This window comes from Buteo buteo, chromosome 2 (genome assembly GCF_964188355.1).
Source record: "Buteo buteo chromosome 2, bButBut1.hap1.1, whole genome shotgun sequence".
Classification (NCBI taxonomy): domain Eukaryota; kingdom Metazoa; phylum Chordata; class Aves; order Accipitriformes; family Accipitridae; genus Buteo; species Buteo buteo.
This window is the reverse complement of record NC_134172.1, coordinates 32,427,586-32,446,388: the sequence shown is the minus strand read 5'-3', so window position 1 is coordinate 32,446,388 and position 18,803 is coordinate 32,427,586. Positions and strand designations below refer to the sequence as shown.

Genomic DNA, 18,803 nt, shown 5'->3' with positions numbered 1-18,803 from the left:
TTAGGAAAGAAAACAACAGCTGGTAGCATGGAGCTGTGAGAGATTTTTAAAAGCTGGGGTGAAGTAGTGATTAGAAATGCAATATGGAGCTGTAGTATAAGACAAATATAATTTAGGCAGAAGCACAGGTCTAATTACAAGGCTTACTTGATAGCTTAGAATCACCACCCATAAAGGTTGATTCCTCATCAATTCTCTCCCTGCTAGACATTGGTGGTAAATTTACCATTCCTGTAGCATATGATTATCCAAAAATTAGAAAGGCAGAGATTTCTTGAAGTGATCTTTGTGTATATCCCTGTGAAAAGGGTCTCTGTCTATGGACTTCCCCAGAGTGGAATGTATATAATCACCAGCACATTCCATAGAAGGCACATAGGGAACCATTTTACAGATTTATTTTAAGTATGCTTTTGAAAATTAATCAATTTCTTCTTGATTGCATGTATTTTAAATTGTAATTGAGCACAGGGATTAAAAAACTTGTTCTCACTACAACATTCTAATAAATGAAACAATGACATGCTGGGTACTTAGGAGTTATTTGCTAATAATCCAACAAGATTTTTGGTGGAATGACTCTTGGTCACATAGCTTTGTACAGAGGAGCAAAACCACTACACTGTTCTTAGCTTTACTCTCTGCCTGGCAGCCTGCCTCATCCTTTTAGGTGCTGTTCAGTGTAGAAAGTTTTCTAAATTTATATTTTGAAGGGTAAGGTGGTAAGTAGTTATAGTAGTAGAATTTATTATTTATACAGCTACCATGTGCATTTTCAATGCTAAGTCCTGATTTCTACTAAGTAAAGACCTTCTGTCACTCTAAAAATGCATTCTGAAGTCTCTGCACATTTACAGAACAGCATTTTTAACCACAGCTGATGACTGCGTTCAGTTTTCACGAGAAAAAAACATTGCCTAAAAATATAGACTCACAAATATAGCATTAATTGTAATATTTTCAGGTTTCTAAAAAATCAGCGGCCTCTTAAAAACAAAAGTCATCCCATCCTACCCTACAAAATAGAAAGGAATGTACTCTTATTTAGTAACTGTGAACCGTTTCACAAAGAGAATGAAGCTTGGCCCATGTGTTTTGCGTGCCTGTCCTCTCCTGAATGGTCTGTACCTGAGAGCTGGCAGCTCTGCTGTAACCTTTCTGTAGGAGATGAAGTAGCATAGTGTCCATGCGTTTCCTGGAGAGAAAGACAGGTTATATGCCTATTCGAAAATTCCTAGAAGATGAGACTAGAGAGAAGGGACAGCTTATGTTGCCTTTTTCATTTAAGGTGCTACAGGGAACATAGGTGGTGGACTGGGTTCAGATCTTGGGCTCTTCTGTGGCAAGTCACTAAAAGCCTTAGGTATAAGGGTGCTTAGATGCCTTGTCCCACCTAAATACTTGTAAAGGTATGGGGTTTAAATTCTCTTCTAGCAAGTAAAATGGGGAATAATGATATTATATTTATCTTGTAGGGTTTGGGGGAAGGGGATCTTTCCTTCTGTCTAGCTGTAAGTGTTTTGAAACAAGACAGGTTTTCAGTTTGAGATTAGACAACTCAATATAGGACTCAAAAAGTGTCTATGTACACATGAACTAGTTGTCAATGCTCTCACTGTAGTCAGTGGAGAGGCAGTTATTTCTCTCATTGAAGCCTGGAGAGCAATTCTGCTTACTCAGGCCTGGTGAATCACACCTTCAGTTCCATTGAGTAGATGTCTTTTGTCTTCAATGGGAATACGACTGTCTACTTCACAGGTAGACAAATGCATTGACATGCCTAAGTATGGTGTTAAACTGAATCCCAGGCAAGCCATCCCATACTTAGAAGTGGTCTTCTCATAAGGGTGGAATCGGGAGGCAGTGAAGCTTGAAAAGGGTGAGACTTCCTAAAGTCATAGACCTGCTCTATCAGTAAAAAAAGAAAGTTTAAAGTCCTGTGAATCCCAGTCAGACAGGCAGACTCTGTCCCCAATCCTGTCAGGTTTAAATATTTCTGGAGGGATCCTAAGGAGAAAAGATTTTGTCAAAGATTTTTTTCCTACACAGACTCTGATGTTTTTCCTGTGTGTTCACAGTGGAGCTGCTTGTTGTTTCCCTTACAGCATTTGATTGCTTACTTTTTTTTTTTCCCCCCCTTAATCTCCTCATTGTGTCCTACTTGGGGAATGTTATAAAGCATGGTGTTTCAAGTATTTCAAGGGAATGGAAGGATTTTTTGGCAAGAATTGAATAGCAGGATTGAGATACTTCAGTTTTTCAGAAGGAGTTAAAATATTGGGTAGAGAAAAAGATTATTTGAGTACATATAATCACCTGCATTACAGGGAAACAAAACTGGTTTAGATGTTTATTTGTTTTCTAAAACAGAACTACAATTGTGCATGTGAGGCAGCCAATGAGGAGTTGCTCCTTGCAAACCTGTCCCTGAACCTCTGAACTGCCTTAACAATGATCTCATTAATTTAAGTACTACTCAGTGTCATATCTGCTTTTACATATCTATATTAGTGGGTAAGGGGAAGGAAAATAGTTTTATTTGTCTGACATAATTTAAAGATAAAATGTGAAGGTCTATGACCTTGCTCTGAGATAGTAGGTCTATTATAACAGATACAGAGAGGGCTTTTTTGTGTGGTTTTTTTTTTTTTTTTCCAAAAAAAGAGCTTTGTTGGTTCTCTAGTATGACCAAGGCTGGTAAATGTGGAACTTTTTATAGGCTTTATTTTTGTTCATGATAAAAAACCTCTTCAGATTAATGAGTCATTGGTGCCTCAGCATCTGCTCCCAAGACTGGAGAATTTGAGAAAGAAACTGAGGAGAAATATGAGGATAAAAATAAGTAAAATGTTAAAAGCAGGAATCTTCATGACGGGGAATGGTCACAAAGAATTTAAGAAGTGTTACAGGAACGTTCATTTAATGGAGCAAAATGACAGATAAATCACAGATACAATGAAGATAATTTTAAGTAAATATTTTGAGAAACTAAACTGTGGGGTTTTTTTGTCTTACTAATAACTGTTGTTAAAACAGAATCTATTCAAAAGCAAGTGTCAGAATTCCTTATTTAAAACAGATATTTCTATCACAGATTAGAAACCGTACCCTCTTACATGGAGGAATATCTTGTAAACTGTATCAGTCAGGTATCACACTGTTTTATAATAGCTGGTTTTTATACCAGGTGCTGTAGGTTAACCTCCTGTAATTTGTCTCAGTTGAGTGTACCACTTTTCTATAACTCTAAGAGAAATACATTATCTTTTTTTCTCATGAACATCCTGTTGCATATTGGCACAAAACAGATGCAGCCTGAGGCACAGCTCAAAAGTCACTGAGTTCCTCCTGCATTATAGCACCTAGCATATACTCTGAGGCTCTTAAAATTATTGGAGTGTGTTGTTTATATTTCAATATGGGCATTTTTACTTATATTTTAGGATAAGATTCTCTTCTGTATAGATGTTGGTAGTAGGCTTCTCTCAGCTGGAATCTGTAGTGTAAGGAGGGTATGTGAGAAAGGCATCACAGTTAATCTAATGAGAACAGGTTTCATAGCTAATAAGTGAAGAATGTGGGTTATGGATACGATTATCATCCTGGTTTTGCTCATGTTTTTTCTGGTAGCCCTAGCAGAGGGAGTGCTTCCAATATGGCTACTATTTCTCTCAAAAACCTAGACAATTTACATTCTGATAACAAGCCCTACAAAATCAGGAAACAGTGCACAGACCTCCGGTGCATTTGTTGCTTCTTTTGTCTGCAAATATACAGATAATAGATGATGTTCGGGAACATCAGTACCTGTCTGGAGTGTGTGAACTGACTGGTACTCATGGCTGAACTGTCTGTACAAATATTTCAATCCAAATGCATAGTTAGAGCCTAAGATAAGAAGTGCTAAAGGGTGGCAAGACATTTATTAGGAGAAATAGATAATCCAGCAAAGAAAGTAAGAGAAAAGAGGAAATCTGCTTGGGACCAGAGACATAAGAACATAAAAATACCTAACCAGTGTCAGCCAAAAGGTTATCTAGCCAATAAGTCTAAAGAGAGAAGAACTGAGTAACATGGAATATATTTCTTTATTTGTGTTGCTTTTGTTATGTGGACTTCAGTGGCTACTTCTTCCATGAATCCCTCCAATACTTTTTGAACTGATGTAAACTTCTAGCATCCTGTTGCAAAGAGTTTAGCATCTTAATTGCATGCTGTGTCAAGAAACCTTTTGTTTGTTGTATCAACTGCCTCCCAGGTCCTTCTCATCTGTCTTAGCTTTTTCTTGGGAAAGATGCTGAATAGTCATGCCCTGTTCATCCTCCCTATGGCATACATGATTTGAGAGAACTCTGTTATATCTCTCTTTTATCATCTTTCTAGGCTGAAGACTTCAAAAGGTGTTCAATATTTTGATTGTCCCCACTTTCTTTCTCTGTAATTTTTCCAGTTCTATTATACTCTTCTCTCTTTTTTTTTTTTTTTTTCCCCTCTCTTCCCCATCCCCATTTCCCCTTTGGGGAAAGGAAAACAGCATATAGTATTCAGCATCATAACACAATTCATGCAAATGCTATTAAGCACTGCTCCAACACTTCATTCAGCTATTGTAAGCCCAACTCTTTGTCCCTGAGAACTTATCATTGTTTGTAAAACTAGGATTGTTTTTTATTTTCCTCTATACATCACTTTACATTTATCCACATTAAATGTCGTCTATGTTTTTTATACCCCAGTCAGTACTGTGAGGCCCTTTTCAACTCTTGCCGATTTGTGTTTATTACTGAAAGTGGTCGGAGTGAACAAAGTGTCCAGGAGTGGGCTCTTGGACAGATGTGAGAGCACAGCTGAAGGCAGGACTAGAACTGAACAGGCAAGGGGGAGGGATGGTAGTTACAGCTGTACCAAACTGCAGACAGTTTGGAGAAAATCAGGCAGAGAGCTGGAGAAGTGGGACAGGCAGGTGGACAGCAGAGATTGCAGACCAGCTGCATGCAGAAGTGCGAGCTACAGGGCAAAACTGTGTTATAAAGCGTGAGAGAAAATGGAGTCAAATGCAGCTTTGCAGCAGTATAACTAATAAATGTCAGGAAGAATGATCTCAGTGTTACTTAATGGTATAAGCTTTTATGGGGTAGCTTTCCAACTACAGGTGGTATCATTGTATGATAATGTGAAAATTTTATTTGCTGTGTAAAACTGGAACTGTTTAGGATTTTAACTTTTCTGCACTGATCTATACAATCTCTGCTTATGCTATGTGCCATAGGAGATTAAAACTTAGATTTGCCACAAGTACAGTTGGTAATGGAAAAAGAAAAAATTGACAAAGATGTCTCTATTAAAATCATGCCAGTCACACATAAATCTCTTATGGATGTGCATCTCCACTGGCTATTTCCTTACCTTTGCGTATGATTCATTATAAAGCAGAACAGGAATTATATGATTGTTAAGACAGAAGTGGAAAGAAAAGAAGAACATTAGAAAAAGTCATACATTCTTATTAATATATATTATGTGCTGCAATGAAATCATTTTTACCAAAGTATAAAATTACCTAGATAATAGATCTATGAACAGTAAGAAAAGATGGAAAATATGTTGTCTGTTGAAAATTTCTGTGAGAGGGATAGGACTTGATAAAAATATTCTTTATATTGAATTGTAAGAAGTATTAAAATATTTTTTAGCAACTGAAGTTTTATTTATTTTATCAGATATTAAGTATTTATTTAATTAGATAAAATCCAATGTATCAGCACATTTTATTATGAGAAATACAAAGTACAATCACTATGACATACAAGCTGCTGTAAATTTTCCTTCACTTGCTCTTGAATGTATGTCTCACAGGCTGGGACTCAGTAAACCAAAAGCAGCAACTTCAGAGACACCTTAGAAACCTTTTTTTCCCATACAGACTTTTTCCCCCATACATTGGGAACCAGCACTAGGGCTTCTGTGTTGCTGGCGTTTTTTAATGCAATACAAAATTCCAACCTCTAATAGACACAGCCATGTATTAACATAAACAACATTTTCCTTTTTTTTTTTTTTTAAAAAGGGGTAATTTGTCCTCATAAATTTGGCTAATTTTTGCTCGTCCCTCCCCCCCCATATTGCTTCATGGTGTAAATGGCCACAAACTGAATTAAAATCATAGAATCATAGAATGGTTTCAGTTGGAAGGGACCTTTAAAGATCATCTAGCTCCAACCCTTCTGCCATGGGCAGGAACACCTTCCACTAGACCAGGTTGCTCAAAGCCCCACCCAGCCTGACCTTGAACACTTCAGGGATGGGGCATCCACAACCTCTCTGGGCAACTTGTACCAGTGCCTCACCACCCTCATTGTAAAAGAATTCTTCCTTATGTCTAGTCTAAATGTACCCTCTTTCAATTTGATAGAATCATAAATAATAATAAACCTTCCTTAAAGCTAGATTATTCCCAGCTGTATACAACATGGAGTTTTACACTGTTCTCCGAAGTCTCTGGTACTAACCACTGTCAGTGACAGAATATTGGAACAGATGTTCATCCTCTTTTCCCAGCATGGAGTTTCCTATACTCCCAATTTCATTTTTAGACCTTATTATCCGTATTTTCAGACTTCAGAAATATGTGATTTTACTTGGGTCTCCTTTAGGATTATTTTTTTCTTCCCTTCTTCATTTTATCATCATTCTTCTTTCAGCATTGCAGAACTTCAATGCATTTTGAAATTAGGTTCCTGTCTTTTTCTCATTCTTCTCTTTCTTGATTCCTCTATTTTCCCTGATTATGTTCTCCTTTTTTTTCCACATATATTTGTCAACCACTTTCTCCGTTTGGACTCTTCACAGTTTCTCCTCTGTGAAAATACACCTCTGTCTGTCTCACACTACCTTTTCTGTGCTCTTCTCTGGTATTTTTGATTCCCTGCAGAGGTGGTTCTACACCTTATTCCACATTTCCTTGGAACAGAGGAGAAAAGAGTGAACAGGAGGGAAAAGGGAGCCAGAGAAACCTGTTCCTTTTATATACTTACCCTGAATCTGTGGCTCTGAGGACCTTCCAGAAATGTTGTGAATGAGATGATAAGCATCCACTCTATATGGCTTCTTTCCTACTTTTCCTTCCCCCCACCTCCCATGGGACTTTTTTTTAAATTCATTACATTCTGTACACTGCTGTTCATCAATACTACTCTTAGAATGGGAGCTTTATGCTGGAAACTGTGTGAGTTTATGATACAGACTGACACCAACTCTTGACACTCACTGACAAACAAACAGTATTTCTGCAACATAATTGGAATACTTTAAAAAAAAATGTTTTCAGAAGGCAGTGCTTAGGAATTGTATTTTGAGGAACAGTATAGTTTATGGAGGAAATCAAGTGCTGCCTGGCAGTGGAATTTTAAAGGAATTTACCTTGGAAAAATTAAGAATTCAACTAGTTTCATGGGTAAAAATCTATATTTTGTATAGGTTAAAGGTTAAAAGATGACAGAATTAGAGACAAAAATTTGTTCTTTCTGTGCTATATGAGAATATTGAAAATAAAGCTTTCCCAGAATTTCCAAATGGTCATAATATAGTTAAATTCTGTATGTATTTTCATGCAGATGGCCGGAGGAATATTCTTGATGCAAGGCCATCATTGTGCTAAATTTAAAATCTCTGCTCTGAAAGTGTAGCTGTATTAAAACAGTTCAAAGTGTATGTTATCAAACACACTTAATATAAGCAAATATACATGTTTTTCTCCAGTCATTTTCAAAAATGGTCAAAGTATTTCAGCTGAAATTTTATAAAAATTGCAGTCAGAAATTTTCTGATGTAGAATTTTTTAGCTCAAGTCATTGAAGCTTGACACTGCATCATTAAAATAAAGTAGAAATAAATATAATAAATATAAATAGTAAATATAAGAAGTATAGATAGAATGTGGTAGAAAGTGTGACAAACTTACAAATGTAGCAATAAGCTCTTGTCCCAACTGTAGACCCTTAACACCAGAATATTAATTTGTTTCTTAAATTTAAAGATACTCCTGTTTTATTGTCATGACCTTTTATTAGCAGCCTATAGCTGGTCTATTGTTATGAACGTTCCGACAGAGTGTGCATACTGCAATGAAGTATAGATGCTCTTCAGGTGTAGAATAAAGTAGTTACTATTTCCATATTTAGATACAGGACAATTTTTCAGTGACATGCCTTGTAATTGCTTAATCAGAAAGGTTATATAAAATAGTTTTAGCAGTAGGGGGGTTTCTGATTAACTGATAATGGAGCAAACCCATATCACAGACTATTTTGATCATTTTGCCTTGATTACCAAATATTAGCCTGAACTTTTCCAAGAAACATATCCAAGTTTCTAAGTCTGACATTTATCCACAGTATAGAAACGCTGTAAGAAATGGCGGTATTAGCCTTCCCATACTGACTTGCCAATTTGTTTCATCCCTGTTTAAGAAGATCGTTTTACTCACTTATCAGAAAATTGACCAATACTTGAGGGTGTGGAACACCGCCAGCGTAAAAGGTGTTTAGGCTCTTGGAAGTATAGTTTTGTTTTGTTGTTCCTACATCCATAGGCAGTATACATTTTGACGTTCTGTAATCCAATAGCAGGATTAGATAGGTCAGCCTTTAATCATGATTGATGTTTTATTTATATTGTATTTTCAAACACAAAGTTGTTTAAGAGTTTAACTATGCACTTTGAAGCATATGCAAAAACACTTTCCTGTAAAATAATCTATTCCTATTCCAACAAAACCAGTGTTGTAAAGAAAAGTGCTACTGTATAGCACTTTTTTTTCTTACTGAAACAGACTTCATCTTTATTTCAGTCATCTCTTATTAAATGTGGGAACAAGTGTAAATTATCAGCTCCTCTAGGAGAGGGAGAAAATAGACATAACAGAAGCCCGTGATTCAGTTTCTTACGGTTTCAATGCTGAAAAATTGTCATTAAATATGTATTTGTTTACCAATCTAAAATTTACTTACACCATTGTGAAAGAAATTAGAATAGCCATGAGAGTATTTTATTAATCTTCTAAATGGACTCTTCTACTATTTGCTGCTGTCTTGATAAGCAGATAAGCTTCACCTGTTTGAAGGAGGAATGCAAGTGGAAGATATGAATTTAGAGATTTTTTTTAATATTAGAAAAGTTAGAATATTTACTATAAGACTGGTCTTGCTTATGGAAATTTTAGTATAATTTGTCTTGATTTCTTTACATTTAACTTTGTTTTGTATGTATAAGAAAAGTCGTAATACAATATTCTGTTCAATAAAAAATATAGTGCATTTGAGTAAGAACATGCAATCTAATCTATTTCATGGCTGGTAAAGGGAGTTAGTAAATCCTTTTGAAAATGAATATTATTTGTGTCTACATCTATCTTTGTGCTGGAAAAGCTATCAGGTAGGTTGTCCTTCTATCCTTAAAAACAGAGATATAGTCAACTAGACAAAGGAGAACAGGCTCACAAGACTCCATTTTTTGGCCTAATAGAATCTTATAAGGTATAATACAATGACAAGAAATATATCTACCATCAAAACTTCACCTGATAAATGTACTTAATCTTCTGTCATAAAATTCTACAAGGTTTTGATTTATAGATCGAAATTTTCTAGTAAACCTTGAATGCACTGACAATGCTGGGTTTTGTTTGGCTGAACTCAAAATACATGAATTTGACACAATATATTCTGAATTACTCTAAAATATATCTATTTTATCTTTGTGCAAGTCAAAGAGTTTATTATATACAGTGCTAGTAAGTCAATTTAAAGCAGGCTTTTCAATAAAGGAAAAGAAAAGATGCTTCATTTGGGGTAAAAATAACTGAATAGCAAGAGGAAGGGCTCTCAAAGGAGAAGATGCAAAGGCTTGTTGATCTTACTCAGTAATAGGATCAAAAGCAATGACAAAGTATTTTTCTGAATACTTACATCAGGTTTTGTTTTTGGGTTTTTTTCATTATTCATAATCCCTGTGTAGAAAGTAGCAGGAAAATAGCTGCATCCAGATTTTCCGAAGGGACCCAATAGGAATTCAGGACTTTTTTCACATTTGTTTGGAAATTAAAGGACTCTACATTTCTTTGTATACATTGGCATAAATAGAGCAGTTGATCCCAGGTCAGCATGTCAGTGTGCTACCTAATCTGCAGGTATAGAAGGAACATGCATCACATCACTTCCACTCAGACTTGGAGTCTGGAAGCTGAATCTGGTCTGAGCCCTTCTGGCTGTTGGAGCTGTTTTGAGAATATGCTGTTTATCCCAGAGCAGGTTCTCAACATTTGTTTCCAAACATTTTCAGATTTTCTGTGAAAATAACCTTTGGAAATGCCTGTAACTTTTTCATCAGAAATGTGTCACTTTCTTATTATTCTTCTGTTCCCCACTCCGTGCAGACTGCCAGGTTGGACATCCTCACACACCTCTAGTACTGCACCAGGAATTGTTGGCTCTCACGCCAGCAGGTTTCTGGGAATGTCCAGTACTGTCCCTTCTCCCTTTGTGACTTTAAGAGCCATTAAGTCGACTTTAAGAGCCTCTAAGCAGACTTTTATGTGTAATTTGGAATAAGTACTCAAGGGTAGGATTTGTACTTTTGCTGACATGTTTGACAGTCATCTACATCTGTGTTTCACTCTTCTCCACTTCTAGCTCATGCAAACTCAGTCATTTTCAAGTTCCAAGCACACTGTGCTGTGTCTGTGTCAGAGAACAGTTTATACAAGTGGATGAACTGTGTTCATATCTGATTCCAAGTGTGAATAATGAATTCTAATTCAGTGTCTTTTTTTTTTCAGTTTAGCTTCTTGTTTTGTTACAGAATAATAATTACTCATGAGAGTTCAACAAAACTGCACATACTTATTTGAAATAGTACTGCTGCTGTCATGATTGTATTTAACAGTATGCAATAAATCTGGTAAAACAGAAGTGCAGTCTTTATGTATTTAAGAAGAAAAAAGTGTAATCTCTGCCTGCTGTCATGTTAAACTAAGCAATTTACTAGCATTATATCCGGTTTTATTTTTCTGTAGAATCTGTTAATGAACTTCAAGATGCAGGTCCCATCACCCATTTAAAATGTGTCTATGAGTTAATTACCTGGTAATACAGCTCTCCTACTGCAAAATATCTACAGACTGTTAGATCTGGAATTTTTATTTTCTGTGACTATCTCATCTGTCATCATGAACAATAAGCATTTACCTTTACCTTTAGCTAACTTAAGGCAAGCTACATTTTGGTCTTGGCTCTTCTTCATGATGGGAGTGCCCTGCTTGCACATTCTAGTACTCTGCGGGATAGAGATTTTAACCATGAATCAGATACTGTATAGTAGGTGTAAGACAAGAAATCGATACATTTTTCTGAGGCATGTCACTGGTTAAGTGACAAAAAATATTCTGATAGTCACTGAAAAAGAAAAGTCAAAGGTACATTTGAACCTGTCAGTTCAACACATTCCTGTTATCCCTTTAGGGGATATCATACAACTTGACACCAACATTTAAGCTTTGAAAATTATGAGCTCATCTATTTCAAATGGGATGTCACATGTTCCCAAGCCTTTGCCATTACTTATAATGGAAGACAGGATGATCACTTTTGTCACATATTGATAGTGAATAAGATCTTTCTTTTTTCTTTTCTTTTTTTCTTGTTTCAGAATGAAGAACAAATTTTGGTATTTTGAATTTGGCACTTCGGAAACTTTCTCAGCCACCTGTAAGAAGCTGCATGAATCTGTAGAAATAGAAGTAAGAAACTAATTGTTGCCTTTATCCTTGAAATGTCACTAGTTTGGCTGAAATGCAGGGAGCAAGGGTGCAGAGTGCCTGAATCCAACAAGGCAAAGCAGTGCACATCCTTTCGACCCTCTATTCCAAAATATTATTTTTATCGTGTCTATTTGTAGTGTAGCCCTGCACACTAGAACAAAGTTCAGTTTGATGATTAGTGAAGTCTTAATACAGTAGACGAGGTCAGGGGTGAAATATAACATTAGAAATCAATAGGGAGTGTGACTAGGTCAGATGGAAAAATGAAAGACTGTTGGAGGGAGTGAGAGCTGCTGCAGGATTAAAATAAAAAAAAAATCTTATTATTTCTAGGTCCCAAGTTTTTATAACCTTTAAAACTCAATTCCTTAAAATTGTACTTACTTTCCTGAATAAAGGTTAAAGAATATATATTTTTTGGAATCATTCCCCTTCATTAAATAGCTTTTCTCTCTGCACAAGGGGTCATCTTTCCATTATACGTTGAACATTAACTGAAAAGACACAGGATAGTTACAGACAAAATAGGAATTTAAAATAATGTGCCACTGCTACTTTGATGGCTGATAGAATAAGTGGCTACATTACATAAACTGTTTGGGGGGCTGATATTCATAAATAAGTAAATGAAAGATGTGAAATGACTGAAGGTACAAACCTGAGAATTTAAGTTAAATAATGAAATCATTTCTCAAGAGGATTATAGTGCTTTTTCTTTCCAATAGTAATGAGAAACTGCACGTATCCATGAAGTATTTGTATAGTAGCATGAGGCACTTGGAAAGGTGTGGTGAGAGCTGTAAGAGTCTGGTCAAAGCCTCCTGAAAGGCGAAGTCTGAGATGATCTGAAGGGACCATGGATCTGGTAGTAGAACAGTAGGAAAGAATACTGAGACTGAAACTGTAAGACCTGTGGTGCCAGACTTGCCTGTTATGCTGTTATGTTTCTTTTTAAAGTGGAAACATGTTCCACATGTTAGATTAAAAAATAAATTAAAAAAAAGCCAAGCAAACAACAGAAAGAAAAAAACCCAAAGCCCCCTTGCTTTCCAAGATGGTGCTTCACACAGATGTGTTTAAGTACATGTACCCTGAAAAATATTTGATTAGTTATTGGAAGAAATGCTTACCTGGTTTGATTTGATTTGAATTTACTGGAAGTTAAATGTACCTTTTGATTAAATACAAATTGAAGAGCAGGCTTTCCCAATAAAATATTTCTATCCGGCAAAAATCTTACATAGCCTCATACATATTAAGATGTGATTTTAAGCCATCTAATTGTAACCACTGAAAGGGTGATGAAAGGTTAACATCCCAAAGCAAACAAGTGTGCATAAAAGTTTGTGATGCTGCTGATACCAGTTGTATGCTTATTACCAATTCATATCAATATCACTGTTATTACCAATAAAGTATTACTTTGCCAGTATGAGACATGTTTGTTAATATTCACTTCATCTATCCTGGTCATTATCATTAGTCCTGCAATTAGGAACAAAAGACATAGGGGAAATAGTTTCCAAAATGTTTGCACACAGTGTTAGGAGGTTGTTATTTACAGATTTATTTACAACATTTAAATGAACAATGCTTGCCAATATGCTTGTATCTAATGTTTCTTGTTTGAACATTATAAACACTTGGGAGTAGCACTGTTTTCATCTGATTTTTAACCTGCTGCCCCTTGCTTGGGGATGTTGCTGTAAATGAGAGCTTGATGTATGATACTACATTTCACTCCGAATAAAATGCACAAGGAATGTGTTTGCTCTACAGCCAAATTTTGAATGAACAAAGCCCATGAAGATTAAGGATCTGTATCTCTGAGCTGGGAGACAGCAATCAAACATTCTGTGGGCAAATATTTATTCAACCCTATATTTGATTTCTAACCTAATTAAGCTTGGCTTACCTGATATACATTCATGTCTCTTATGTTCTGTGTATTTTTTTGTGTGTGAGATGCAGAACAAAGTTTGGACACTAAATTCTTATGTTCTCCAGAATGAGATGTGGTTTTATTTCCAAATTGGAATCCAGGAAGTTGAGGAGAGAAACATAGGTTCTAAAGGGAAAAAAACCCAGGGCAAAATTAAGGATTTATTTTTAAAAATAATGTGTCGGTAAATGAGGCTAAAGATTTTACAGTTTAGAGCACTTACACTTTATTTCCACTTCAGAAAAAAAGAAAGGTGTGTGAAGGGTTTTTAATGAGAGTAGGCATAGGTGCAGTGTAAGTGGGGATGGCATGGTCCATATCTGCAATGCTGTAAAAGCATCATGGGACCAGGGGAAACTTCCTATGCTACCTGGTATTAATGGGTGGGGGAGAGGAGTTTAAACGATCACATAGTCAGTCTTGCATCATATCACACTCAGTTACACAGCAAAGCCTTAATCTCAGCTGTTTTCAGGCATGGATATGTATGTTCTCAGCTTAGAGGTGACCTGAAAATATTTGATATAATGAATGAAGTGTAAAAGATAATGCTCGAAAAGGGACTGAGGCCTGGAAAGAAGGCACAAAAAAGAACTAGAAGAACTAGTGTTTATTTCTAATCTAGGTAGGCATGCTCTGCATTTTAAAAGCATGCTTTTATTTTTAGCAGCATCATTGCATTGTTTGAAATTAAAAAAAAAATTTAAAAAAAGGAGCAGAACACATCTGTGTTTTGTTGTAGCATATGAATGTGTTAGGACAACACAGAGCTACCTGTAGTGCAAACTTCTTGTCTGTGTATGAACAAAAGAAATCCTCCTTTACTAATTCAGAAAGTTCCTCATCACTGTGGGATTCTGAGGCCTAGTCAAATAATTGTCTTAGTGTACTACCTGCTGTGTTCAATATTGAGTGAAAATGGAAGCCAGACCCTGCACCATCCTATTTCACAATTCTTCTTTTATTTAAATAATTCCAGTCAGTTTGGGGGACGCCAGACCTTTATAAATTAACAGCAGGGAAATACCAAAGGTGTCAGATTGCATATTTATCATCTTTCTCGTGTAATACTTAAATATGTATTAAGAAGTGACTGACATAAATTAGGCAGATTTCAGAAGCCACAGGCCGTGGCTTGTAGAGGACCCCCTTCTGCTTGACATTTCATCCTTGTCAAAGATCAAATTATTTTAATTTAGGCTGCAAATTATAAGAAATGAAGACTTCTTTGTGGGAATTCCCTGTGGTAATCTGACTTTTGTTGTTACTGCTGCTTGTCAGTGTGCAAAAGATATAATATGCATGCAAATAAGGTTAAAAAATATGTACTATCTAATTATCCAGCCAGTACATTCCACTTGAAGACAGTGGGAGGCCTGACACACAGTATGTGTTTGATTCATTGAGGCCTGCAGGGTATTTACACAAGATTACTTTTAATTATGAAATTAATATCTGTTTATCTAGAATGTATAGCAGTAAGTGAGCATACACATGAGCAGAATTTTTAGTAAAATAAATCATCTTAATATTTAATACATATAAAATATAGGGGGGAACCACAAATTTGCTTCCAAAATAACAGTGAAGACCCATGCCTTTTTTTGTGTAAGAAAAGTGTGATTTGAAAGTTACACTTTCAGTTACAGTAGTTGCCACAACTGCCAACTCACTTCCAGATATATCTTTTGACTTCAAAGGTTTCCCTATATGAATATAATCCATGGGTTCAAAATTTAATTCTTGAAGAGCAAATACAAAATGGAAATCTTAATGTTGAAATTGTTCTCTTTCCAGATTTACACTCTTCGAAGAATTAAGCAGATGCAGAGTTTGCATTATAATACAGTTCTGTTTTGTGATCTCAGAAAGTTTCAGGGTAAACAAATAATTATGCACAGTTTATTTTGAGTTTTACTTTGCTTTTCTTCTTCAAAGCTCTGATAAAGGTTTAGGCAGAGAGGAAAAAGTGCCAGTGACCCACAGAGCAGCAAGCTGCAAGATGTCACTGGACTATTGGTGAAGCGTGGTTAATTATTTTTCCAGTTTTCTTCCTGATTATTGTCTATTGGAATTACAAAATAAGACCCTTAATCAGTTTTAAATGCATGACTGGACCCCCTACTGGCTTGCAGAACATTGCAGGAATAGGATCTAATGTTTAAAAAATATGCTGCTATACACTGTAAGGTGCATGTGACTTGCCAGGATATCTATATACTCTAGCTATGTGGTGAGGAAATAATCTAATCTACCTCTAGCCAAGGTACAAGTATATGAATCCTGGGAACTTTGCCTGGTTCAGTGAACTAATAAGAGCTGGATGCTTTGCGTTCCACCTGCATGTTCAACTGTAGTAATCTGAAGTTCGGTCTTTTTTTTCTTCTGTGGGGGTTCTTCAGTATTTTGCTGTGTTTTACATGGAGTATGAACTTCCCCTGATCCTAAAACAGTGTGGGTAGGGAGGAGGACTGAGCCTGAGTAAATTATAGTCAGCGAAGGCCAGGTGTGTCCTATCAAGCTAGGTGCATCTCATCCAATCTGTGTCAGGTGAACTGTGTTTGCAAGTGTTGTAGGCTTCTGCCACCTGAGAATATGCTCCAGTTTGTTGCTGAACAGGCTGATAAGTTAAGGTCCCCGAACCATTCTCCTGAAGTGAAAATTATGGTCCCTTTGTAAGTTATAATTTGAAGCCAGATTTAGCAAAGGAATATACATCTCTAAAATGCCTTAATGTCCAGTTTTGCTGCAGGAAGCAGGAGAAATACACAGTAGTGACACAAGATGCCCTACAGTAACGATTCCATCACTGAAGGGACTGTCCCACAGAGTAAGATTTCTTCTGTGTGTCCAGTAAGTCTTGGAAGGCTTTTGGAGCACTGATACCTCTTCTTTAGCACCATGTCCTATGTTTTCCTTTGGCAGTGGTGCATGTTACAGAGAACTGGCTGATGGAGGTTCTGGGATAAGAAATTATGTATCTGCATGAGCACTTTGCTCTACCCAGGCTTACTAATCTTATGTCTCAGTAGGAGTTATTAGTCGGGCATACACTAAAGTGCCAGTTGTGCCTTTGGATTGAAACTAATATCTGTGTGGTGTTCCGTGCTCTTGGGGCCTGCTTAGACCCTTTTCCATGAAGCTGTGTATATGCTGTATACAGGGACTTTTATATTCAGTTTCATGCAGAAGGGGTTTAGGTGTTATAATGACAAGTATCATTGCAAAATCATAAGACAGACAATTTAGCTGGAACAGGCAACAAAAAAACTCCAGTTATTGCTATAGAAATTTTTGTAGTATAGACGTTTTTCTGCTAGTAGCTGTAGTGAAGTTACAAATACATTTCACTTGGGTCAATTAATAGGTATCAGATAACGAGACTCTACCACATGGTCCCACACTTAAGCAATCAAGAGCTGAATGGGAATCATGTTTTGCTTTCTGAATGAGTATCTGTTCCTATCTCATATCTCCTTTCCCAATATAAGTATATATCTTAGGTGTAAACATTGAATAAACCATTAACAGTGTTAAGAATGATGAATTGTTGAAGAAAAATATCTGATAGGTAGAACATTCTGGTTTTTCTTTATCTTTTATTGCTTTCGCTCTTACACTTTTTTTTCCCTCTTTCCTTTTTCTCCTTGCTAATCAGTGTGACGGAATTCAGCTAGACTTAATCAATATTTCTCTGGAAGGAATTGCCATTCTGAACATCCCAAGCATGCATGGTGGATCGAATCTTTGGGGAGAGACAAAGAAAAGACGTAGCCACCGTCGGACAGAAAAGAAGAGGTCAGATAAAAGAACCACTGTCACAGATGCCAAGGAATTGAAGTTTGCATGCCAAGGTAAGCTTACAGGTTAATATAGGCTATCTGGCTCCATACAGTCAACTCAGTTGTATAATTGCCTTTGTATTGCCTCTTGTCAAAAAAAAGGATAGACAGTTCTTAGCTATTTCTTTTCTTGTTCATTTAGCTTTTCTGGTGGGGAACACTGGAGCAAAAGCATAAACAAAGACATGCTGACAATTACAGTCTATATACTTGCAAACCTGCCTCAGATGTTACCTGTTAAGCAGACTAAGCACACCATGTGGCACTGTTTGCTACTACAATATTCACTATAGAAGCACCTGGAGGTTTTGGAGTCAGAAAATGCTTACTGAGCGTTTGTAATGCTTCTTAAAGTCAGTGCGCATAAAACTTGAGGATAATCATGCCCTGTTTCTAACAAACTTTGGCCAGAGGCTGTGGAAAATTACTTCAGAGTAATAAGAGCAAGCTGTCTATACATTTTGTGTTACTATACTGTGATGCTGTATGCAATCTTTGAATGCATATGCTGTGGCTTGCTTGCGTGGGTGTGATCCATCCTTTCAGGGCTCATATTCTTTCCTGGTGATTAGACGCATTTGCTCCATAAGTTTTATTATTGATCATAACTCTTGACAAAACCTACATTAAATGGTAATCTCTGTTCTACTTTGTAGAATCTGAATACTATGCATAGCAACACATAGCTGCGTATCACAAGTTCTAGTGATTATAAAACGTCGTTCTGTTCACACCAAGGGATGAACAGACCAGACTTTGAAAATATTGGGGTTTTTTTTCTCTTTTTATACTATGGAAAAGAATATCACTTGTTTCAGAGTATCTTCCTATTTCTCCTCCTTATTCAGACTGAATAAAGATCAGGACTTTAACTGTCTGCTGTTATTATGATCCTTTTACTAGTTTTGGATATCCTGGTTTTTACATTTTATCAGCAATAATTTTTAAGTCACTAGTTATATCTTAATTAATATGTGTTGTAGTTTTAATCCAGCTAACTTATGTGGATGACAAAAGTTTAGGAATAAAGTAGTTTTCTATGGCTTGGAGGTTGCAATAGGTACTAGGGCTCAAAATTTCTGTGTGTTTTAGCAATTTGATATAGTTCTCAGTATGTCAAAGTAACTTGCCAATATACTCTGTCAGCTGAAGTCTTTACCAGCTGCTAAGCTTCTGCATACACTGTGGTTTCTGTATTATGTCT

The 18,803-nt window shown here is 36.3% G+C and overlaps 1 protein-coding gene across 1 annotated transcript in view; it reads left to right on the top strand.

Annotated features, from left to right (window-relative positions):
- The window catches only part of DGKB (diacylglycerol kinase beta), a 367,812-nt gene that overhangs the window by 269,877 nt on the left and 79,132 nt on the right, over positions 1-18,803 (top strand). The window contains exons 22-23 of the mRNA XM_075050079.1: positions 11,704-11,794; positions 17,416-17,611. Of these exons, the coding sequence (XP_074906180.1) occupies positions 11,704-11,794; positions 17,416-17,611 (287 nt within the window). The remainder of the gene's footprint in view (positions 1-11,703; positions 11,795-17,415; positions 17,612-18,803) is intronic.